The sequence below is a fragment of the Tetrao urogallus genome, assembly GCF_951394365.1.
Source record: "Tetrao urogallus genome assembly, chromosome: 8".
Classification (NCBI taxonomy): Eukaryota; Metazoa; Chordata; class Aves; order Galliformes; family Phasianidae; genus Tetrao; species Tetrao urogallus.
Genome location: NC_136821.1, coordinates 34,136,168 through 34,162,257, shown reverse-complemented (window position 1 = coordinate 34,162,257; position 26,090 = coordinate 34,136,168). Strand labels below are relative to the sequence as shown.

Genomic DNA, 26,090 nt, shown 5'->3' with positions numbered 1-26,090 from the left:
CAACCAATGAGCCAGAGCTGCCCACCAAGGGAGAAAGGCTACCCTGTGAAAGCTTTGTTTGCACCAGGACCTTGTATTTCAAATCTAAAGGACACAAAATATATCTTTTTAAGCACTGCTTTGCTACATGTGGCGGCAACTGTTCTGGATTTTCAGAACAGCTTTCAATCTTACTTATTTTCACCGCTTATGCTTCATTTAGTATTTCTTTCATGTTCCATTAAGTTGAGAAATGACAGTCCTGCTTCTTACTTCTGTTTATGTTCAGCTTCCAGCCAATTTCACCACTGGGTACACGAGATGAAACACTGAAATCACAAGGTTTCTGGAACTGATTTTGAAGAGGAAACATTTACTATTGTGAAAAACCTGCCAGCAGTGTAGCTGTGTTCCTTTGGGAAAGATCAGCTTTTGGGCTTCATACCCCGCCTCATGTTCCCCCAACTCTGTTTTCTTATAACCAGCATTTGTCTTTCAGTAGATATGTGAAAATAAATACATATAGAATAGTTATTGTAAAGTTAAACAGATATTTTTTTTTCCATTCTGAAAAACAGTTTCCAAGCACTAAAATAATATAGGCATTAACAGAGCAAAGCCTTCAGCCTTCTCAGGGCCTGAAAATTATTCACCTATGAGGAGAGGAAAAAAGGGGAAAGGGGGAAAGAGGGAAAGGGAAGAAGCTGTGTCCAGATTGGATGTTACACTCTTATCCTAAACAAAACTTAAAGATAAGTCTGAAATTGAAGAGCCAGGTTCTACCCAGCACATATTGCACAGCAAGAACAATACTTTCTGTATATTTCTATGTTTTTAACACATAGTGGTCTGATTGCTAGAAACCATTGACAAAAGTAACAGTGACTTGAAAATTACATACAACATCTCATCACACAGAAAGACCTTCAGGATATTAAAAAAAAAAAGAATGCTGTTGCTACCTTAAGCAGATTTCTCCTGTCTCTGTGATGTTTGGATGCCAGATTCTTGTCAAGCATTTTACTTTCGGAGGCTGCCAGGACAGAAAACAGAAAATTACAGTGTTATTCTTCAAAATAAAGCCAAATCACAGTTAGAAGTCACGGAATTGAAAAGGGAAATATATTTGATGCTCACAGCATATGTCTGCATGTTAAAGATCCTGACAGTGTAACTGCAGGAGGTACACCACCTTTCTCTGTCCTTTTAGCTTCTTTCTACTCTCTACTAATGATGGGCTTTTTCCTTGGAAAAACTGATTTTAAAGCAAGACAAGAAAATTCATTCTCTTCTCTTGTCTCCTTCAGGGAAAGCAAAACAAAACCAGGTTAGTCTCTTAAGCACCGTTTCAGTGTGTCAGCTCCTGTTCAGAGCTGGATAGTACAAAGAAGGGCAGTCGTATCCAAACTGAAGATGCTAATGTGAAAAGCCACCCGACTTATTTTTAGGTAAGGTCACCAGAATGTTGAATTAGACAGCGAGTTCTGAAACACGGATTCTTAAAATACAGTTTCATTTGCTCTACTTTTGTGAAGTAAATAAAGAGCAGGTCATAAAAATGCCGGTAGCTTAGCAACAGCATCTTATTCCATTCGCTCTTCTCCAAATTACGATTTGCAGCTTTCAATCAGGCAGATAATTTCTTACAGCAGCCATACTGTAAGACCAACACAGACCAGTACCTTTCAGAGCTTCAATTAAATCTGCTGTTATAAATGTGGAGCTATTTTCCCCCACTGCTTCCCAAGAAGTCTTCAGTCAGGAGAGAAAACAGCTCTAATAGCTGCATCTGCATAGCAGCACGCTGTGTTTTGTCTCACTGCTTTGTTCTCAATTCTCCAGCATCATCTTAGGAATGTATTTAGATGTTATCCACTTAGCCCAGCTCCTTGGAGTAAAGGTAAGAGTACACACATGATACCAACCTACCGAGAAAACATCTGTCCAGCACTGCAAGAAATCATCACCAAAGCACAGCTACAGTTTGTAGTACAGACATCAGCTTTTCTCCATAAACATTCACGTCTGCCCAACTGCTGCTCAACACTCAGCCTTCAGGAGGCACCTGTGGCAGTGCCGGATCACAGCACTGCTGAATAATGCATGGCATGCAGAAAGGTCTGACTTATTACCTCCCAAACCCACAAATGTTCACTTAGAAGTTCTCTGACAGCGCAACCCTTCGTCAGCTACGCCCTCATGTTGTTTTGAAAGATTATGCCTAGTTATCAAAAAAAATAAAGAGAGGAAGCAGCAGTACTTATTCCACCTGGTGACTCCGGATAAAAGAGCAGATTTTACCATACGTGCCTTCCAGCAGACAATGTACTGATGAATAGAAGAAGTAAGTTTTATACAAACTAAACCTTTACAAGAAACTCCCAAATCTACAGTCGTTCAGAGTGAAATAACTGGCACCTCGGTTTTCTGTAATGTGGAAGAAACAACTAATCTTTCATACTTTCACCACACACCAAAGTGCTTCTTATCACTAAGAATAAGAGAAACCCACTGCTGACAGTGAGATAAAGGTTTTCCTTCTCTCCCCTTCTTCTCCTTTTACAGAGAGACGAGGACAACAGCAGCACTACCATAAAAATTAGCTTCAGCCAAATTCTCCTTTGAATTTTTGCTTCAAGCTATCTTTGAATCTTCCTTACACCAACAAATCCACGCAAGCTTTCCTTGAGATGCTTCAGTTGAATGCCTCAAACCATCTCCAGGTCACGGATGTGACAGCAAAGCTTAGAAAATCCGTTATTTCACTGCTCGTAAGTTCATCCTTCTCTTCAGACTCTGCAAGACATACGTGCAGATCCACTCTCACCACAAGGCACAGCAGCAATCTCAGTTATTTTCTTCTCCAGTTCTCAGCAACCACTTATGTTTTCAGAGCCCTTGCGAGTTTTTATCATGGAACCATCCTTGCTTCCATTTCTGCTCTCAGCTGACTTCACCGTATCGGTTTGTATTCACAAGCCTCAAAACACGGCACAAACAGTACAGGAGAGTGTTGCAAGCAGTTGACATCTATGCATATATTGACTTCAGTTAGGGCAGAAGTTTCATTTTATAGAACAAGCCTTTATCAAGTTTGTCCCTTTTCCTTAAGGACATTGCTAACAATCTCTCCCATGTTATTCTCACTGAATCAGAGGTTGGATATAAAGCACCAACCAGGACGTGAACTTCATTTTAGACCCTGACTGGTTTGGCAAGCCAAATCACACTGATGTAACAGGTGTGCTAACGTGGGAATGCTGTGTCTATCCAATCCTATGCAGCAAGGCCACCAAAGAGAATTAATCTCATGACTAAGAGATTATCATCCAGTTCTTCAGGATTCCAATCCCTTCCAATTGCTGTTTCACAGCTGAGATGCTTGCAAGGAAAAGGTCTAAGAAGAGTAGCTCTGCTGCTAAATTCCCAGCTTCCGACCTCTACCTATGGTCATAAAAACCTTGGAAAACTGATTTTGTGTTGCTATCTTTACCATTAACTAGGCTTGAGTCCTTAAAGCATCAGGTCCCCCGTCCTATAGCAATCAGCTGCACCTTAAGGAAGAATAGGGTTGTCGTGCTTTTTTCTTTGCTGCTGTTGTTTTAAATCAAGACATCCCCCGGTCAGTAGATTACTAGTATTTAAAAAAAAACTAACCAACAGCAACAATTGCTTCCCTCTCTCACTGACTCGTTTCTGGGCAGCTGATCAACCGAGAAAGCAGTGCTTGGGGAACAGATGCTGCAGAGACAGAGGTCAGCACTTGGCACCGGAGGCTTTGCCGCGTACTCCATTATTTGCTTGCCACTTCACAGCTTCCTCTGATGTCTGTGACAACAACAATCCCGGAGGTTTTCGTAGGCACAAACGCTGGCAAGCTTCTGTTTGCTGCACAGAAATGTTTGTGAATACATTTATTTCCTAAAAGGCATTTTTTTAATGCCTTTAAAATGCCAAGTGACAGTATTACCAAACAGATTGCAGAGTTTCTAACAGCATCACAGTTTGAGGAGACACTAGGAATTAACTTATGCTGCTCTCGTGACAGTACTGCAAGACCTGCATCATATCCAGATGCTTTCTCCTCCTACACAACATCCCAGCAGCTCAAAGAATAGGTAATATTAAGTGTCAACCTTCTAAAGACTTGCAGTGCCATTGAAAAACACTTAACAGCTAATATCAATACCATTAATTGTATCAGCAACAATATCTTCTCCGAGTTGCTTCAACTTTAAAAAGGGGAAAGACCTCCCAGGATTAATTTCTTCTTTCCTTTTTGTATTCAGAACATGGAAATTACTTATGGGAAAAGCTGCACAGAGTCTGAAAGATATCAAGAGCTCAAGATTACCAGTTAGCGAGTGATGGCAACAAAACAGCGCCATAGGAGTCAAGAAAATCTTGGCTATGAAGGGAAATCAGAGTGATTACAGGTGTTTGGATCCAAACAGCGAATTCTGAAGATGCCAGGTTTTCTTACGGCTCCAAAAATCAGCCTGCCCAAATCAGATACTTATAGGAGGAACAGATCTGATCTGACATGCGCAAACCCTTTTTCAAGTTAGTTTTGGGTCATGTATGGGATGAAGTCTTCCTTTCAGGACGCTTTTCACCCCAACAGTCCCTGGAAAGCAGACATGTTAGTTGAGGACCATGTGCATGCACTGGTGTCCTTGTGACCGACTCTGCTTCCCTCCTTAGGGCTGCATGAAGCATCACCTCTGACCGTCTGCTCAGAAGCCACAGGAAAAGGATGAACAGAACTGCCCACACAGGCCCCTTTGCCAACATGGGAGTTTGAAGACACTTGTAACGTTCAGATTGTTCTGTAGTAATGCTAACATTACTAGCAGTACTAACTCAGTAACAGTGAAGACAATCACTGAGATGACCCAGCAGGAAAATGCACAGCTGCAGTGCCCAAAGAGTTCCCCTCTATGGGAAACACGCTGCTTTAAAAGAAGTCCTTGGTAAAACAAGGATGAGATCTCTCCTCCATGAGATCTCTTTCCTCTCTTTAGCCTGCCTGCAAAGCACAGTGAAATGCATCCTGTCAGCTTGCAGAAGCAGTGTGACACAAATTACCTCTCGCAATGCAGCACAGATCTATCTGAACAATTCCTCTTGCACAACCAGCAACTGATTAGAAATGAAAACCTTTTCCTGTTCTCCCATTCAGATGCTTCTAAAATCATCCATCTCTTCAACAGCTTAAGTAGTTTTAATTACAGATATAATGGAAGAACCCTTATAATATGTTATTGCCTTACAGATAATCACCACAAACATTTCCAGTACCACGTACAGCAGCTCAGTGATGTAGAAGTGCCTGATCAACCAGCTGTGTGCTCTGGGCACAAGCAAGAGGCAGCACTTCACAGCAGAGCTAACCCCAAAGCATCCTTCCCACATGTTAGGCTCTTGAATCTCTGCCCTGAGGGACTGCACAGCCTAGGTGACACAAGCCAGTGCCTTATGCTCACAGATCCACTATTACCTCCAGTGCTTTGCTTCCCTGACAGAACAGCACGCATCAGTTTCAGTTCACAACACAAAGCTTACTAAGTTTTTCCTCTTCAGTTACAATTTTAGCAATTTAACATAATTTAATTAACATCCTGTGCTCTCGTTACCGTAAAGCAAGTCCTTTCCTGCAAGAGTTGTTCACATGAATGCCTTAAAGATGATAACAGAAGAAATTTAAATGACTATATATTTTGTATTTCTCCATGTACTCAGCAATGCCACAGTGGTTAAACTGCTTTATTGATGATGACTAAAAAGTCAGATGGACGAGAATACGGGAGGGTTCCCCTTCTGCCATGAATGCCACGTTCCTCCAGGTATTTTTGATGGCACAGTTCATTCACATTAAAAGGAGAATGCAATTACTTAGTGACCACCTTACTTACAGTATGTTCATAGTGCGTATAAAACTGTCACCATGGAAAGTTTTCTGGTGAGGTTACGTGGGGAACTTATAAAAAAAAGCAACTGCAAACATGAGATGCACTAAAAGAACCTACCTAGAAGGACACACAGGATCCAGGGTTTGGTTATATAATAAAATAAAAGGAATAGAACACTGAACTGAAATAGAGTTTGAGATTTCAAAAAAAAAAATACTTTATTCTTACCAAAAACTCCCAGGAAAACAGTCAAGGAGAGAAAAAGCTGTGAACAGAGATCAAAACCCGTTCCCTGAAGCTGTGCAGGATCTGAGATGGCTACCACTTAACTCAGATAGCTGGATAGCTAAAATACTGTTCATCTCTTGACCAGTGACAATGGAAAATTGAGCTGATTCAGAAATAACTACCGTCCTCCACAAGCAATAACTTAAAAAATATAGTGCATGCCCCCTTGATTATAAGCACCAGGAATATCAGAGAACTTTCGAAGGCATGTTCTGGAATGGCAGCCCAGTCCCCCCACTCCCAGAGGCAGATCCTTTCTACCCCACTGGAGCTCTTCAAGCTCAGTCTGAGAATTCAGGCCATCCCATTCCAGACTGCTGCTCCTCCTGTGTGTGTATATACATACTGCACAAAAAACAGGGCTGCGACAGCAGCCGCACATATATGATGCTGAATTTCATCTTGGTGCATTTGAACCCAAGTCAAAGGTCTTCTCGGACCTCTGCTATCCTCTCCTACTCATTCTTCAGCCTCTCTGAAAGAAGACTTCTCAAATAATAACAGCAAATGTCAGAAAACAAAAAAGATGTAAGAAAAAAAGTTATGAACGCAAGCAAAATAAAAAATGTTCAAACTAAAAGTGAGGCTTCCTTCCTTCCTTCCTGCTGCAGCTCATACCTCCGCATGCAATTATTGCAATTTAAATGCTCAAATGAATCTAATTTCCCTATATATCATCAGAACACAAAGGACCAAGAGTAATTCATGAGAACCAGACATACGCCCCACCTGTTTTCCATTTTTGGAGTTTGCTTTTTCCTACAGACTGCTGAACTCTGAAAACAATGTCTACAGTTATTTTTATTGTAATTGTACCTCCTCCTCTCTTGCCACAGTCTGTAATTTTAGTAGAGTAAAACAAAGCAATAATGTTTCTCATGTTCAAAAAGAGCAAGTTCCTTGGAGCTTTCTGTTTGTCTATAATAAGAAACTGTGATCATGGGGATGTCCTCTGGAAAGTTGCTTGCTTAATAACCATTGAAATAAGGTGCTTTTTTTTTATAGATAGCTAAGCAGTTTGGGAGACAACCTGCAGAATTAGTGGAGTGCACCAAAGGCCACTTGCCACCATCTCTGCACTTTCCACGTCCTCCACTGCACCCTCTAAAAAGGAGTTGAGCACTACAGTCCAATAGCAGAAATATAAGCACAAGCTGAAGGCCCCACAAAAATAAAAAGCAAAGACTTCTCCTTTCTGTTCAGTTGTATAACTCCCTCTTCTAGACACTATTTTTTTGGTGAGAATAATCAAGCTCGGGTCTCAAAAATAATTACCAAGGGAGAACAGATGAGAGTGGAACCTCAGCCAAAACAGTCTGACTCCTCATTTACATTTCCAAGCATCCTCTGCCAGAGCATTTCTTTTCTTTAAGGAATAACGTTGGTTTCAGATGCTGCACTACCAAAGTGTAACCAGATTGTTGTGTATTTTGATGGCATTTCAGCAAGAGAGAGAAGCCCCTCTCTTAGACTCAATGCCAACTTCCCTCTGTCCCAATACACAGAAAGGAAATGTAACCACCTTTAGACCAACGATGAGATACTTACCACCATATTGTAGGCATCAGGAACTTCAATTTCAAACTGAAATTTTCCACCTTGGTAATAGCCCTCATCTAGCAAAGAAAAAGAACCACAAATATTAAAACAGTTCACTTAGAGAAAATAACCAATGCTGTGTTATACAAATCATGTCATTAACGAGATTCAAATAACAGCCTCAGGCCATCACCAAAAACCCACACGCCAAAGCACTAGCTGCTTCCAACTCCAAAAAGAAAGAGCTGGTTACACACCTTGCTGCTAATACATGCTAAATCCTTCTTAACCACAGCACCCTCAGACTTGCACCAGCAATCACTGTCACAGTAGGAATAATGGTGTGCCAAGAGCACGTGCACTACAATAAAAAAGCAAGTCAGGTCTTTTGACTGACAATTATCTCCCATTGGGTGATGCACCAATTAGGAAAATCCGCCTGCTTCTCCGTCAACCTGAGATCCAACACTGAATTATGAAAAGTGCTAAATTGTAAAATATGAATTCTGAACATATCCAGTTGCATGTAACCAGAGACAATAGGCAACAGGCTGTCATTCCTGAGATGGCTGTGCTTGGATGCTGAAATGCTTGCAAGCAATCTGATACGTGTCTGTCTGGCATTGCAACTACAGAGTTTTGTCATTATTCTTGTTCTCTGCATCACATCGTGCAGCCATACAAAGAACTGATACTCAGGAGAGGTTGGTTATCCTCACACAACTGTTTAATATGCAGTTTTTAAAAACAACATTGCAAAGGAAAGCTTGGCAAAGCAATCCGTGGTTTAGAGAATGATTAAAAAGACACAGTTCTTATTATCTTATTATCTAACTTCCAAAATGCTTCTAGCTCTCCTACTATACATCACCAAAATCCCACTGGGATGACGTGGTGCCTTCTGGACCTATTCCCTTCCCACATCTAGTGCAACCAGAGCATGGAAACAGAGCATGGCTGATCTTTCCCATCCCATACAGGTTTATGGCTGCCTCCATCCTGGAACTGCTGGCTTCCAGCACCCAGCCCACCCAAACCTTTTGTCATCCCATAGACATCTGCACAGAACTGCCAGCCTCACCCAGTGCAAAGCTCACTTTAATAACCTACTGAGAGTACGCATTTTTCAAATACATCCTTCACTTCCAATTCAATTTTGACATGCACTTAATTTATTAAGCAGACCTCTCAGGCATGCTGCTGTGCTTTACCAGCACAGAGCTGCACATGCATTGGTTTTGATGGGAAAAAAATACCCAAGTCAAAGCATTTATATTTTGCATTCAAACATATTGGAGATAAAAATCAGTGAAGCAAAACATTTCTGAAGAATCAAGTATATAAAGGTGAGTAACACCAAATATCCTTTTGATGAAACTGCTGCCTGTCAGATTTGCCACACGCTCAAAGTAAGATGTTGTTTTAAGAAAGATCCATTATAGAAATGGTTCAATGCTCCACCTGGAACTCAAACAGCACAGTCACCACTGAGCAACCCTACAGGATGCAACTGACTGCACTTCATTCACCACTCAGCACACGTGAAATCTATTTAACCAAGTTGCAGGAATCCTCACTGTTCCCAAGCGTGATGCCACACGTTCTAAAAACCACAGCTGGAAGAAATAAATGCACAGGTCTTTCACTGAGCAGAGCAAAACAAACAATACCAATCTCTTCAGTGCCTGCTACAGTACTAACCATGCAGATCAGTCTTCCATCAGTGTTCCTTGGTTCACAAGCACTTAAGCTATCACTTCTCAACATCACTTTATTGATCTGGACAAGGGGATTGATGCATTCTCAGTACGTTTGCAATGACACCAACTCATGTGAAAGTGTTGATCAGTCTGAGGGTAAAAGGGCCTGCAGAGGGATCTGGATAGGCTGAGGCCAATGGGATGAGGTTCAACAAGATCAAACGCCAGGCTTTGGTCACAACAACCCCATGCAATGCTATAGGCTTGGGACAGAGTGGCTGGAAAGCTGCACAGAGGAAAATAACCTGGGGGTGATGATCTATATGATCTTAGAGCTCTATTCCAGCCTTAACCGTTCTAGGCTTCCATGGGAAGCTATCACATGCAATGTGATGTCTGCACAGGGAGAAATAAGGCTGCTGCAAGGCAAAGGAGAAACAGCACCCCTGTGAAGGCTGCTCACAAAGCCCAGCAGCAGAAAGTTAATTTTCATTGGCTTAATTTCAATAGTTCCTGGATTCCGTGGCCTTGGAGCGTAGCACACAGCAGCCCTTCATGTTCTACCCCTGCTAATGCAAAATAGGTATGTCTACATGTGTCTTGCGTCAAAGAAAACCCTCAGATTTAATCAGTCTTCACTGTAATCCAATTGTTCAAAAACAAAAATACTCAAAAACAGCTCCAGGGAATGACAGCTTGCCAGAAGGTTGTCAGTGTGCTGCCAGCTGAACAGTAAGAGAAAAGCCACGCTCTGCATCTCTGCACACTGAAAACACCAGGCACAGATGCCATCTGCAGGAACATACAGGTTGGTACTCATTTAAAAGCACGGGCAGCAAGACTGCTGATGACATTGCTCAAGAAAATGCACAGGGAAGGGGGGGAAAAAGGAAACGAAAAATGGTGAAGAGTTGTTCGTCACTTTCTCCACCTCTTCACCATCAGGCAGACACAGCTCAGGGCAGCTCCACACCCACCCAGCCCAGGCAGGGACTCCCAGCAACAACATGGAAATCAGTCAAAGCTGCATGAAATCATCATGGCAAAAAGACTGCAGTGTGTCCCACGGGATTAGTGAGACAAATTGGTGTACAAATGGTTGAGACGAGAACTGGAATTAGTGCAAGAGGTACAGCAGGACCAGACGATGGAAGAACATTCCCTTTCCTTAGCAAAAAACTTGTTTTAGATTAGCTCAAACGCTTTTTAACCACATATTAGCAGCTCCACAAGCCACAAGAAATTCCTATTGTATTACTTTTGTTTTCTTTATTTTTCTGTGTTCTACACAAGGCTGAGAAATCTCTGCAAGACCTAGAGCATTCCAGATGTGGCACTTTACAGTGCAGGTTAGAGGGCCCATGAGAACTGATTGGCATTCAAACACCACTTCTACAAAGCTCAAGATCAGTATCTACATATCTTACCTAGGGGTAAGAAATCAGGCAAAAGTGGCAGGAGACCTGTATGGATGAGCACAGGACTCATGGAAGACCTCAAATGGATGAAATCCTGTGAAATGCAGGAAAGGTGTCTGCCCACTTGAGAGAGACACAGTAATGCTGCCAGAGGGGATGAAATGAGGAAGGCTAAGGCTGAGGCCCACTGGAAAGGGAGATCAAGAACAACAAGAAACACTTCTTCAAATATGTCAATAGCAAAAGGAAGGCTGGAGAAAAATGTTGGTCTGTTGGTGAATGAGGTGGGTGACTGGTAATGGAGGACACTGAGAAGGCAGAGTTGCTGAATGCTTTCTTTGCTTCAGACTTTCAGACTGACCCTCAGGAATCCCAGCAAGGGTTTTGACACTGTCTCCCATAACATTCTCATAGGTAGGCTTCAGAACTGTGGGACAGACAAGTTGATGGTGAGGTGGATTGAGAACTGGTTGACTGGCAGAGCACAGAAGGCTGCAGACAACAGTGCAGTCTAGTTGAGGGCTGTAACTAGCAGCAGAGCACTGGAACAAGCTGCCCGAGGGGGCTGTGCAGTTCCTTTCTCTGGAAATATTCAAAACCCACCTGGATGCTTTCCTACTGCAACCTACTATAGGGAACCTGCTTTAGCAGAGGGTTGAATTAGATGACGACCCAAGGTCCCTTCCAACACCTACAATTGTATTTCCTTCCCTGCCCTCATACAGACTCAAAAACCCTCTATCTTTCAGCCATGTAACAGTGCTAGAAAGAACTGAAGTTCTGGCAAAGCTAATAGTAAGCAAAGCAGTGTAAATGAAAGAGCTAATTAAAATAGTTTTAGCTCATAACTTGTCCATTTACAGGAGATTTTTCCAAGAAGTGAATATGTCTGAGCTCCAGTTTGTGTCTCCTGCTTAAATTTACTTCTTCAAGCTACATTAACATTCCTCCTACTGCAGTCTCAAGTTTCTTTACTAACAACCTAATAGTAATCTGTGCCTGTGAGGTGTTCTGATGGTTAAATGCACAGCGAAGATACAGAATTATTTTACATTTAAAAGAAAATGTAAGATAATTTGGACAGGCCACAAAGGATGTGCATTTGATAGCAGCTCCTTGAATCGTAAGCATTGAAATGCTCAGCCATGCTCACTGACATTTGTCATTTTATGGTAAGCAAAGCAGAAAACAGGCATTTTATTAATTCCCTGAAGAATGCGACTCAAATAATCACGCTAACCCTAACCTACACGACTGCATGGGAAACAAATTAATTAACTCTATGCATTCCTCTAGTCTTCGTCATGTATACGCCACCCAAACTCACCTCTCCCCTCTGCCCAGGTCATTACTGCGTTTCACTTTCAGCTTCAAATTCCGTGCTTCAAATACCAGTGCAGAGGCAGGCCTCCATGTTGCAAACATCCATCTCCTTATTTTCCCTAGCATTTGATCCAATAAGGTACAGATACCAAAATAGGAACAGAGGCAAGTGGTGCCACGAGCACATTTTTCAATGACAGAAAAAATTGGTTGATATGACACAAGGAAAAAGCAGCTCCAGCAGCAGCATCTGTCTCAGGGGCAAGCAGTTTATCCATCGTGGCTGTAAAACCTGTTTTACTGTTTGTCCAATGCATGCTGCTATACATTCTCTCACTGAGCACTGCCAGACCATAAAGGAACCAGAACTTCTTAAGCACAAGCCAAAATAACAATTTTTATACGATGATTTCTAGAAGTAATTTGGATGTGCAGTGCTAGAAACAATTCCAGGCAGGATGAGGAAGAACAGCCCTTTTCTCCCTGCTCACATTCATGCAATGCTGTTTCAAAAATGGTTGTCTCCCATCTAGAATTTTACCCATTTGAGCCAGAAGCATTCTGAGACAATATTTGCTGCCTCTCTGTCACCTCAGAGAAAACTGAGATTTAGCATATTCCAAAGGTGATCAGAAAACTGCAGTGGTTCCTTGGTATGTGTTGTGTTCTGCACTGAGAGAGCTGTGCCAAGCTGTCGCTGATCACAAGATTCTGCACCTGAATTATGCACAGCTGAAAATAGATGTTTACTTTGGGCAGGCTACAACTGCAGCCACTTCAGCTGTGCAGCTATATTTGGAGCAAGAAAATGTTCATTAAGATCATCTCATTCCCGAGATCGTTTAACGAAGCCAGCACAAAAACCATGCACTGCACTCAGCAATTGTCTTCTAACTGCAACAGCTTGCACAGCAGTTAACAGACCAAAAAACCTTATGTATTTAGATGCCATAAAATTAGTACAATGAAACTATCTATCGCTTTCACATCGAAGACATTCCTGACTTGCACTGTGATGATCCTGTGAAATCATCTCATTTCCAAAACTTCATAAGCAAGTATCATTTAAACTGAATGACAACGAGTTGTTACAAACAGGCAACACTCACTAATTAAATACAAATACATCTCCTGCACAGAACGAGACGTTAGAAAGTTCAGTAATAGCACTTATATATATATTTTTGTTTTTCTTAGCATACTGACAAGGAAAATCGAACTCGTTTTTCCGTACCCAAAAGGAGTCACACGAATGAACTCGTTAGCAAAGATTCCTACTGCCAAGGAAGTGCCGGTCGGTTCGGGCCAGCGAAAAAGCAACACCGACATCTAGCGGTCATTTCCTATCAAAACACTGCCAAAAATGTTCCTCTAGCCCTACAAACTGTAAAGCACTATTTGCACAGGTAAGACGTCTCCAAGACTGACACATAGCATGCAAACCCCCGTCCATAAATATCCACAGGAAATCTACACCGGTAAGAATTTGCTGGCTCGGCTGCAACGCCTCTTAACTCAAATGTTTCAGTGCACTGCACACATCAGTGTCCTCATTTGAACTGCTGCATGCTCTCAAAGATGATTTGCAGTAAAAGCATTCCTGACATTTCAATAGATGATCTTCCATGCAAGTCCATCCACAACAGACACCATTTTCTAATCCAAAACATGAGCAAACTCCGTAATTTCTGATTATTATTAAGAATCTCACATGGAAAAGATGAATGCACAAATTAATTTCGAGGCAGTTTTTACTGACCAACAGGCCAGCAGTGTACTTCAGTCGCATTAAAAGATCTAGCTTCTACATACTTGAATGTTTGAAGACATTTTTAAAGACCAAGAGACTCCCACTTTTTAAGCATCTTCAGATATGCACAGATTTGAAGTTTTCCAGCAGTGTTACATCACCTGCCCTTTAAATACCACAGAATCAAGCAATCTGTATGTATAAATAGGAATAAATCTGGAGTTCAACAGAGCTGTCATACAGTCATTTCTCTAGACATGGTCCACACTTTGTTTTTGAGGTTTTTTTGCCAATATATGACTTGAAATAGGCTCAGTAAAATGTCTTCATTCAAAAGGAGCCAACAAGACTTGAATACTTGCTGAACTTGCTATATTTTGATAGCAATCTTACTGCAACATAGTTCTCAAAATCCAGCCCAATTTCCTCACGGCCCCTATGAAACCATCACTGCATTACAGCTGTCATTGACTAGAATTTTTACCATATTCCATAGGCCTTGAATTGTGTTTCCACCACAGCAACACATACAGAAGCAAAAGCTATAGGTTTAGAAAATTACCTGGGATTACGGTTAGCTGAAAGTAATGAAGCTTGTTTGGGTCAGGAAAATTCACTTTACATGTACCTGTTAAGCAAAAGAACAATTTGCATCAGATAACTGTTTGTCCACTGTTGAAAAAACATATATCATCTTTCACAACCCCTGAATCAGCACCCTGTTTAATCCCTGTGTTCCAGTTCACTGATTTCCCATACTTTCTAAGTGTCTTTTCTCCATACAGTTCTAGGTTACCTGCAATAACTCCGTTTCTTTGAGCTGGGAGGGAGAAGTTGATTTCCTTTCAGTAAACCATGTTGTCTCATACTCTAAAATGACAAAGGAATAGATCTTCTATATGGACACTAGCTCTAAGCTGAGAAGACAGCATGCAGAATCAGCATCCTTTCCTCAGAGATTCCCTAACAGGAACACATATACCTTTAACACTTGATCATACACAGCACTTTCCAGGAAGTCTTGCCACCACAGCTCTATGCTAGAATGGATTTATACCTGCAAGATGCAATTAGAAGCATGCTTTACTGCTTCACTCACCCAAAAGAGAAGCAAAGCTGCTGTTCAGCTGTCACATTGAACAAAGCTGTTTCTCAGCCTAGCTGAGTGCCACAACCAGCCTATTTTATTCCATCCAAGAGCAAGTTTCAAACCCATAACAGGCTGCCAGAGCCTTGCCCTAGCCCTTCAAAAATGAACTCATGAAAAGTAAATTACTTTTTCAGGCTTTTGCACAGAAGAAGGGGAGAGGGAAGAATCTACATTTCCTTAGTGCTCTTTACAGTGAACTGTATTACAGAAATTTTATGTTAAAAAGCCAATTCAAAAATTAACACTGTATTGGCAATGTGCACTTTTTAACTCGTGAGGCAAGTATTTCTCCCTACCCAAGGCTTCACAATCAGGAATTGCTTCAATGTGGGGCACTGACCACTCCAGACAGTGCAATTGCAATTGAAGCTGCTACACCATTCAGAAATCAACAGACTAGAAATCAAACAGATACTGCAGCCATATGCAACAATAAAGACTGCCTCAGAATGCCTACGTACAACTGCTACACATCTCTGTCCTGTTTAACTTTCAAGTCAGCGATTACACCTACTAAGAGTGAAGCAGCATCAAAAAGCAAAGGTGATGATTTTATTCTCAAACTAGATGAAATTCAGGACAACAATGACAATGAAGAACAAGAGCAAAAAGAAGAGGAAACATCCATCTGTGAAGTTGTGCAGGGGCTGTTATGAAAGTAGTCAGCAGCAGTTCAACAGATGCAAATTCACAGCATAACAGCCCTTTGTTTGCCTCTGATGACACAAACGGAGCTGCCTTCTCATGTACAAAGCTGGTCTTTTTTGATTATGGCACAGAAAAGCTATCAAGCTGGCACTAGAAGCTGTGTACAACCATGCATACATTATTATCCATATAATGCAGCCTTTAGCTTCTGAATCCATCCAAGCTGGCTGTACTTTTCTCCCTTAACTAAGAAGCTACACAGCATCAAAAATATATAGATCCCATTTGCCTATAAAAATACCTACAGCTGCACACACACTCCAGTAATGCATTCACACTGTAAAAGCCACAAACCATGATATACATTTCTCAACATTATCCTACTTTAATCCATTTCTCATTCATTATCTTATAGAAGAGACTAAGCAAAAAGTTGAACCAAAAACTACTATGAAAAAATCTCTATAATTGTCTTTTAGAAAGAGAAGCATACAGAAAGAAAGTGATAATGCTTCACATTATCCCTTTTAGCTCTCCTGTTCTGTGTTTTTTTCCCCTCAATTCCCTCCATCAGGCAGCCTGCATGCTGAGAAGCCTGATTTTTGAGATCTGACAGCTGATCTGGATTTACAGGCATTAGCAAACACAAGAGGCTCAGGAGAAGCAGCAGAGGTCTAACCTAGAGGGAAAAAAATGGCCAAACTTCCCTCAGATGGAGAAGACCAGGCACATTACGGGTTATCTGCCAGCATAATCAAAGAGAATATTCACCACTTCTCTCTGAAAGATAAGAGCAAGGCACGTTCACCCTTATGTGAATGCACGGCAGCAGCCTGCATGCATGCTCTCAGACTGCAGCAAGCAGCTCACATCTCTTCCCCTGCAGGGGAAGTGTCTTAGATTACTCTGAAATATGAGCATGGATGGCAGGAAGTTAGGTAGAGCAAGTGACAGGTTCTGGAGCTGCCCCCGAGCAGACTGTGTGGTAACTTTGAAGCAGAGATGGCAGGGTGCTGCTGTTCTGGTCAAAATCTGAGAGGAAAGAGAGCTCAGCTTTGCCACCAACACTCACCCTCAGCAACAACCACAGAACTGCAGGAGCCCTTTATAGAAGGACTTTGTGTTTTGTTATCTGTTACAGAACTCTCTGAAGCTAAGGATCAGAAAACATGCAATAAGCCATTTACCCTGTGCTCTTCAAACTCTATCTTAAAGCATCCATGAACCATTCTGGCATAAGATTTGATGATACTGAGCCGGGTGGATACTGGCTGACACACCAGAAGGCTGTGCTGCCTTCAACAAGACCTGAACAGACTGGAGAGCTGGGCAGAGAGGAACCTGATGAGGTTCAGCAACAGCAAGTGTAGAGTCTTACAGCTGAGGAGGAATAAATGCACGCATTGGTACAGGTTAGGGGCTGACCTGCTGGAGAAGAGCTCTGCAGAGAAGGCCCTGGGAGTCCAGCTTGGTCATGAGCCATCAGTGTGCTGCTGTGGCCAAGACGGCCAATGCTGTCCCATGCTGCATTAAAAACAGTGTGGCCAGCAGGCTGAGGGAGATTCTCCTTTCCCTCTGCTCTGGTGAGGCCACATCTGGAGCATTAGTTCTGGGCTCCCCAGCTCAAAACAGACAGGGTCTCCTAGAAAGGGCCCAGTGGAGGGAGATAACGATGATTAAGGACCTGGAGCAATCTCCTGTAAGAGGGGAGGTTGAGCAACCTGGGACTGATCAGTCTGGAGAAGACTGAGAGGGGATCTCATTGCTGCTTACAAACATCTAAAGTGCAGGAATCAAGTTGATGGGGGCAGATTCTTTTTGGTGGCAAGCAGCAACAGAACAAGAGGCAATGGGCAGAAACTGGAACAGAGGAAGTTCCATACAAACGTAAGGAAGAACTTTTTTTTACTGTCAGACTAGCACAGCACTAGAACAGGCTGCCCAGCTTGTGGATTCTCCTCCTGCTTGAGGTAACTGCTTTTGCAGGGGGGGAGAGGAAGGGAGAGGGTTATAATTAGGGATCTCAAGATGTCTCTTCAAACCCCTATAATGCTGAGATAACACATAATGCAGATAAGATTCCAGGGCTAAAAGCACTTCATCTTGCCTTTTTTGTTTGTTTAAGGAATATATATATATATTTTTAATTAGTATTCTTATTTTTGTTAATACATCTACTGCTTAAGAAGCACACTAGGCTACAGCTTGCATGTGAAATGTGAAATGAAAAAGCACCAGGTTAATGTGGTTCCTGAGACCTGAGCCATTTGCTCTGCTACTAAATGAGCATTTCCTGGTTTGGAATTAAGGTGAGACCACAGCAGAAACAGGAGCAAGGTAAGAAGCATGCTCTTCAGCTCCAGAGTGTTCTGTGAGAAGGAACTTCCCACTCTACCAGCAACCAAGTTGTGTCATGTCACTGAATGACCAATGCTGCTTCCAAAGGACACCAGCAAGGATCTACATCTCTGCAACACCTTAAGAGAGGGCAGAGCAAGCCTGCTCAAACCTAGGCCAGCAGAGCTTGGCACAGCTTGCCCCACAGTTAACACATCATTAGCATTCATACTTCGATCCAAATAATCACATCAACAGCCCTATTCCCCTTAAAATGTATGCCATTGAATGCTGTACTTACAAGGTAAATTAGCTTCAAGTTCCGCAACCTCTGTTGAAAGAAAAGAAACATACCATTACTTATGCAAGCAGAAAGCCATTCTCAAAGTCCAAATTGGCAAATCTAATTTAAACCTTGCTGTAAATCAAATTTCACTTAAGATATAATTAAGTCTCACGGAAGATTTACATTGAAATTTCTCTTTAAGCCACACAATTCATTACTGAAAAGGCTCGTCTGCTCTGCAGACAACGCTTCCCTACTGCAATGAGAGGGCTCAGCTCTGCCAAGAGAGAAGCACCACAGACACAGAGCCCTACCACTGCAAAGAGTGGCACCATCCTGACCTCCAACCTCATAAGGCTCTAAAATACAGAAGGCCAAAACACAGGAGCAGACCAGCCTCAAGAAGCAGCTACACCTCAATGGAGAAAGCAAGCACAAGAGGTTCACAGTCTGCTGGAATTGCAGCACTCTACAGCACCTACCTGCTCATGTCCTTTACCACCTTCGGCTACAGATATCCTCAGGTTACACATTGGTTCCTTTGGGGAAGCCTCCAAGCATGACACTACTGCCTGCACACTTGGGAACAGCTACAGAGGCTCTACTCAAGAGCACTATCATACAAGACACCACCCTGCCTGCATAAACCAGCATTAAGAACGTCAAAACCCAGAAACGTTCATTTGAAGCACTTGGCACAGCAATCAGGACAGAAACATCAGCTCCCATTGCACAGCTCCCCTTGTAACCTCAGCACTGCTGAATACTCTCAGAGCAGTCAGACTTTTTGCTTCAATGCCTGTTAGAAATTTCCCCTGGAGCATCGTTTGCTATGGATATGCACTCCAATTGAAAAATAAATTCAGGTTTCTTTTTATTCACTTTTATGTCCCACGCATAGAAATTCAAGGTCATTCATTGGGAAAAAAAGAAAGTAACACCATTCAGTTGTGTAGCACTCAGAAAAGCTTATTCCTAACTCCCTCTCTGTCACACTACCCTCTCTGGAAGGCCCACTGTTTTCTCCCTCTCTCCTGCACCACAATGAAGCCTTACTTTCAACTACTTGAATCTTTCACAAGAGTATGAATAAGATGCAGGAAGGCACCCCCTCCTCTTACAGTTTCAGGAAACCTAATTAAGTGTATATTTGCATTTCCTGTAGGCTTTTTTTCTCCACCTGATTTCTCACTGCACTTTCTCTTCTGCACAGAAACCAATGATTCATTTAGGCTAACAACATTAAGAGATCTGCACACCAGCTCTCAGAAATGTACTCCCAAAGAAGATTACAATTGAGCTTAAGATATAGGAAAACAGTTTATCTCACAATTAAAAGCTCACCAGCTCCACAGAGCTCTTCCTATATCCATGCTTACCAAACCTCTGCAGCAAGCACAATGCTTCATGTATTTCTTCAAGCACCCAGAAAGCAGGACAGAGGAATGATGACCATTTGGAGTAGTGCTTGCTACTGCTGATCCAGTGCTGTGCAAACCTCAGAGCTTCTCAAGCCCTTTCACAGCCAAGAGGGCTGACTGCCAACCAGAAGCAAGCCCAGGAGCAGCACAGAGCTCTGCACCACGCTGGTAAGGCATCCCAGGGAGGTCTGAAAGGCAGAGAGGTGCCAGAGCTTCTCTGGGGAACACGCATGGTGCAGGCAGCCCAGACCCTAACCAGCTCCTCATCAGCCAGTCTGATGTCCATGAAACATTAATCAATCAGGTGCAATAGCACACCTAAATCAAGTGTACTTGCAGCATCCTGTAAGCACTTGCCAGAAGCAATGCACTCAGCTGGACCTGGACTGGCTCTCATCCCTGACACAGACAAGTCGAAGCTTCAGCAGTAAAAGAATCTCACTGAAGAAAGAATCTCAACGAAGAATCTCACTGCACAGGATTACCTGCATACATCACTCCAACACCAGTGGAATGCTTTAGTTTAGTGGTTCCAGATGCTACAATGAAAGGGTGAAAAGGCAGGGACTGAACTTAAACCTACCACAGGCCTTGGACAAACTGAATGCAAACCGGTGACGTCTCACAGCAACAGCTCTCAGAACTTTATGAAAGCTACACTACACACGAGTAACCAGAGCTATTTATAAATGATTTCACAAACAGCAATTCTCCCTAGTCATGACAATTCTCAGGACAGAAATAGGAACACACATTCCTGACAAGCATATAGGCATATGGCTTATGATAGACCCACGTGGATGTTATATTCAGTAACACAAACCATAATCGAGATGTTCTGCTCTCTCTCCTTCCCCCAGCTCAACAAGGCAGGATATAAGATGGTTTATTTACTACCCTCACCACGGTGTCAGGCCACGTGCTTCCCGCTGCAACACAAGGGCACAGAATGAAAGGGGTATTTCCTCAACTGAAACGAACATTCTCACCCACAGCAATACATATTTCTCCCTGCTTTTGGCCCCAAAGCCCCTCTTCTGCTTCTGTCCCTGTTTAATGTTAAAAAAAAAAAAAGTGAAGACATGAATGCAGCATTTCCAAAACAATGTCTCAGAATTTCAAGAGTGCTTAGAATGTCTTCTTTTAATTCTATTCTCCACTTTGCAATTTTCTCACCTACCACTATGACAAGTGATATTACAGTACCTAAAGGTTTGAAAAAAGCCAAGATACAGATTCTCCTGATTTTTATTTACAGAGCACATTCACGTCATGTGATCAGTTTCTCGCTCCCTTCCCTTCAGGATTGTACAAATACACACTTGAAACATTTTCAACTAAATCTGGTTGTAAATTCAGACACGTTGAAGATGACCGAGGAATAAACACTAACTCAATGTCTTAGGACTTAAGTTATTACAACCTGACATTTGCAATCAAGTAAACAGCACCAGTAAAATAAAACTGGATGATGTTAAGATGTGGTTGCTCGAACTGCTGCTTTTTTTGCAGTGCATTTGTGATCAATACCCAAACACATGGCTACAATTGACATCCTGGCAGGACTGCTGTTTTTAATTCAATTTCGTAGTCATGCTCATTAGATAACACTAATCTTACATGACACTTTGGCTCACACATGATTTCAGAAAGGATCTGCCATCAAGCTCAGCACTGCAAAGCTTTGAGCATCCTGCAAGAGCAAGCAAGTGGCCACTACTTAAACTTGATGAAGCAACCTCTTAGAGATGAATTTACAGTTCTTTTAGCACAAAAAAAAATTGTGTCCACACCATCAATCTCAAGGCACAGCACATCCTGACACATCAGTCACCACTTGGCCTCTTCCCAGCCCAAACCTTCTCACACACTGCAAGCAGCCACATTATAATCAATCATACCTACATTAGGTAAATCATACCTACATTATCACTTCTTCCCTCTTTCAAGGCAGCACCAGTCAGGCTGTTGATCAACAGTTACCTTTCAGAAGATTGTAAGCACTGTCTACACTTAGCAGTGGCTGTGTTCACAACCATCCAGCCCACAGACAAAATGCCACTCATCTGTATTCCAGGCTGTGCACACAAAACATGGAGGACAGTGGTGTTATCACTGTGACAAAGGCATCCTTCAAGGAGATCCTATAAAGCCTTCCTGGACTGCACTCCCTGTCATCACAAGTAAGGCTGTCTTCACCCCCAGATAAAAACACAAAACAAAAACAGAAAACAAAACACCATAAAACAACACTGTCTGGGTGATGCCTGTAATCAAATTGGCCAAGACATTTGCCTGCAGAATCTGTCAGACCGTTGCCAGCTTTCCATGGGTTGGGAATAGGACAGCATCACTCCAGCACACCATCATCCTCGAGAAGGCAAACAGCTTCCACACCTTGGTTTATACATCATCACCAGCTTCCAGGGCTAGGTGGGATTTAGGATACGGTGCCAAAATCATCCTCAGCTAACCTTCCAATACAGCCCATCATATGCATTTACTGCCCCTAAGGCCAATGCACAGACCAGCTGTCTGCTGTTCTGCTGTCTCACAAGTTAATGCCTATTTTGAGGACAAAAATGATACAGATATGTTATGGAAACCAACACTATTAAGAGGTACGACTGAACCTATTCAGATCTCAGCACAACTGCTGGGCCTTTTCTTGTCTCCCCCTCCACCAGAATTTATTTTCCTTTATGTGAAAGACTACTTTTCAATCCACAGTTGCCAGGAGATCAAGTTCAGCCTTTCAGCTGTACTGCAATCTCTGTGCTTGATGCCTCCAGCCTATAACGAACATCAGTAACAACTTCTCCTTACCACTGCTCTTACAGACTCCCCTCAGCTCGGCCTCCAATCCTGCACAGCCCCGTATAGTTGCACACCCAAAGGGCTGTTTCAGTTCCATACAATAAAGCAGCAAAAGGCACCTACACTGGTCTAGATGCAAGCACCCACCACGCACACACACTCTCAGCAGGCAGTCCCTTGCTTCCAAACTCCTCCTGCAGACCTAGACAACGTGTCCTGAAAATACCAGCACCATCACAACATACCACTCAGGCTTCCAACACTGCAGATGCTGCTTTGGCTGACAGACCTTCAGTGGCTGGAGTGAGTTTTAGCAATTTTTGTACTCATCTCAGTACTCATCCAGCTCAAAGCAAACCATAAAAGATGATATTCCCACAAAGGCTTTGCTAGTCTAGCTACCAGATATTCCACTCACTCCCAGCACAGTTATACTGAACTCATCTAATTCTGCCACCAGTTCTCATTTCCATCCAGCAACCATTCAAAGCAGACTGACAGCTGCTCCTACAGCTCTGTTGGAGGGCCATGTGATACACACAATCAGACCATGATGTAACACCCACACTCGTCAGAGGATGCTGCCAGTGACCTGCTCTTAATATCTGTCAGTTTGGCACTCAGCTCATTCAATACTTAGCCTGTGCTGGTTTTATAATGGTAATAGCAATTACAGTTTCAGTAACGATTTCCTATAGCTTACACTCCTTGCTTTCCCTGCAAAAGAAGAAAGATGCACAGGGTTTTAGTCATAAAAGTGAAAAATGCAAATGCTCTGAAGGTACAGTAGAATTTTTTATGTCACTTCAACTACAATTTCTGGTATAATGTGAAGTGCATTCGTATTATACTGCTTTTTTTCTCTGAAGTCTGCACTTGTAAGCTAATGAGAATCTCAGAAGATATACATTTAGCATTTGAGTTTTGTAGTTTATTCTGGCTGAAGAGCCTGTTTCATTAGTCTGATGCCCTTCTCCCTTCAGAATTGAAGCCAAGTGCAGACTTCCAAATTAGAAGTCACAAGCAATCTCATTTTTTTGCATCAGAGTTTAAAGTGATTTGAAACTCTCTGTCCTTACAGAACTATAACTGCCAGAAAATTGGGAACATAATGTCTACCTGAGGCACTTCCCACTGCACTGAAGCCTTAGCAACTGCAGGGAAACCATGCTCCAGCGTAAAGCCCTCCATCAGAATTTACCCTAATTAGAAAAAGCCACACATAAAGCAGTAGTTCAGTAATACCACTCAACCAAATAGTTCAGAGCAACTTCAGGACGCTGATACAAGCCCAGAAAACATGAATAGTTTGTTTAACTCATACAAATCCTAACCTTAACAGCTTACACACCAACAGCAATATACTCACACTGGCTCACTTTTAGCAGAAACATCAATCTAAACAGCATATTCCGGTCTACTAGATCAAGCTGCACAGCTCAAGCACTGAAGCACTCAACTAGTACCAGAGGGAGTAAATCAGGCTTTAGGCCCACTATAACTGCAAAGCACCAGCACTTCAGGATTTTTATCTAACAGATCATCTGAGCTACAGAAAAGTGCTGTCCTCAATTTCAGTTTAAAACAGTAAAATTACACAGCCTCACACTACCTCAAACACAAATTACCTCCATTGCCCTGAACTGCCACAAAGCACCAATGCAGACACAGATGTAACAACCTAAACTAGCCTTCCTTACACAGTGCTACAAAAACAAGGGGTCTATTTTTCCATTCTCAAGTTCTCATTTAACACCCAGTGACTCTAAGTAGAAGAAAAAAATTCACAATACATATTTTGCTTGTTTTTAAAACTTTTAAGTTTAATGGTTTTATCTTTACCATTAATAACACAAACACTGATATTACTTCTAGGATTTACTTTCCTTTCACAGGCAGCTACAGTTTTTCTCTATTTGACATATGGCAATACTTTTCTCCCTTGAGAGATATGGATTTGATAGGTAGACTGTTTGATGGACAAGTAACCAGTTGTGAGATTGCACCCAGAGAGCAGTGATCAATGGCTCAGTGTCCAGATGGAGATCAGTGACAATTTGTGTCCCTCCAAGACCAGTACAGGGTCCACTGCTCTTTAATGCCTTCATCAATGACATCAGCAGTGTGATTGGGTGCACCCTGAGCAAGTTTGCAGATGACACCAAGCTCCCTGCTGTGATCAACATAGCCAAGGGATGGGATGCCACCCAGAGAGACCTTGACAGGTTGAGCACTGTGCTCAGGTGAATCTCAAGAAGTTCAATAAATCTGAAAGCAAGGTCTTGCACCTGGATCACGGCAACACCCACTATCAGCACAAGCTGGGGGATGTCAGGATAGAGCAGCTGAAAAGGACTGGGGGTGCTGGAGGATGGCAGCTGGACACGAGCCAGCACTGTGCCCTCACAGCCCAAAGCCAGCAGTACCGTGGGCTGCATCAAAAGCAGTGTGGAGGGAGAGGATCTGGCCCTCTGTGCTGTGACACCTCACCTGGAGAGCTGCATCCAGATGGGGAGTCCTCAGTACAGGAGGGATGTGGACCTGTTAGAGCACGTCCAGACAAGGGCCACAAAAACAATGCAAAGAATGGAACACCTCCCTACAGGGAGAGGCTGAGAGATCTGGAGCTGTTCAGCACAGAAAAGAGAAGGCTCTGGGGAGACCTGAGAGCAGCATTTCAGTATGTAAAAGGGGGCTGCATGAAGGAAGGGGACAGACTCTTTAGCAGGGTCTGATGTGACAGGACCAGGGGAAATGATTTCAGACAAAAAGGGGGGAGATTTAGATTGGATATAAAGAAGAAGTTGTTATTGTGCTTTCTTGGTTTTGTTTTGTTTTGCTTTTTTTTTTTATTTTAATATTTTTACAGAAAGGGTGGTGAGGCACTGGAACAGTTTGCCCAGAGAGGTGGTGGAAGCCTCGTCCCTGAAGACATACAGCATCAGGCTGGACAGGGCTCTGAGTATCATTTGGAGCTGAAGGTGTCCCTGCTCATTGATGGACTAGATGAATCCCTTCCCATTCAAAACACCCTACAGTTCTGTGATAAGCTCCACATATAAGTCACAACCAATTTCAAACACACTTCTGGAAACCATTTTATAAACATTTAATATTGCACCACTGCCAACAGGTCTAAAAAGTACAACCCACAAAATTGAAATGTAAGTTCCTTTCACCTTTAACAAGCAATTTATCTCGTACAGACACCCTCCGAGTGGAATCAGAAGCTGGATTGGATGCACGGGGTCCTCTGACACCATCATCCCGCTTCAACTTGCTTGCCAGAGTGAGCATTACTGCTGTCCTCAGTCTAGAGAAAAAAAAAAATAAAAGAATGAAGTCAATTACCAATACTCAGAGCACTAGGGAAGGGGAAGTACAAAAATAGACCCATGCTACACAGCTCTGGCCATATTCTTAACAGTCAAAGAAAACAGATCACTTGACTGCAGCTAAAGACATGGACAAACTATAGAGTTTGAAGAACAAGACTTTGTTTCAGACCAGAACACTGACAGA

General features: G+C 42.5%; 1 protein-coding gene across 3 annotated transcripts in view; it reads right to left on the bottom strand.

Moving 5' to 3' along the window:
- UBE2F (ubiquitin conjugating enzyme E2 F (putative)) overlaps positions 1 to 25,865 on the bottom strand; it is a gene marked incomplete at its 5' end in the record, with an annotated part of 62,902 nt that extends 37,037 nt beyond the window's left edge. For 2 of the 3 annotated variants that reach the window (XM_079539356.1, XM_079539358.1), the window contains 5 exons: positions 942 to 1,012; positions 7,728 to 7,795; positions 14,472 to 14,537; positions 18,346 to 18,375; positions 25,748 to 25,865. In XM_079539356.1, the coding sequence (XP_079395482.1) occupies positions 942 to 1,012; positions 7,728 to 7,795; positions 14,472 to 14,537; positions 18,346 to 18,375; positions 25,748 to 25,865 (353 nt within the window). The remainder of the gene's footprint in view (positions 1 to 941; positions 1,013 to 7,727; positions 7,796 to 14,471; positions 14,538 to 18,345; positions 18,376 to 25,747) is intronic. The other variant, XM_079539357.1, reaches the window with a different exon arrangement.
- Between the last annotated feature and the right edge of the window lie 225 nt (positions 25,866 to 26,090).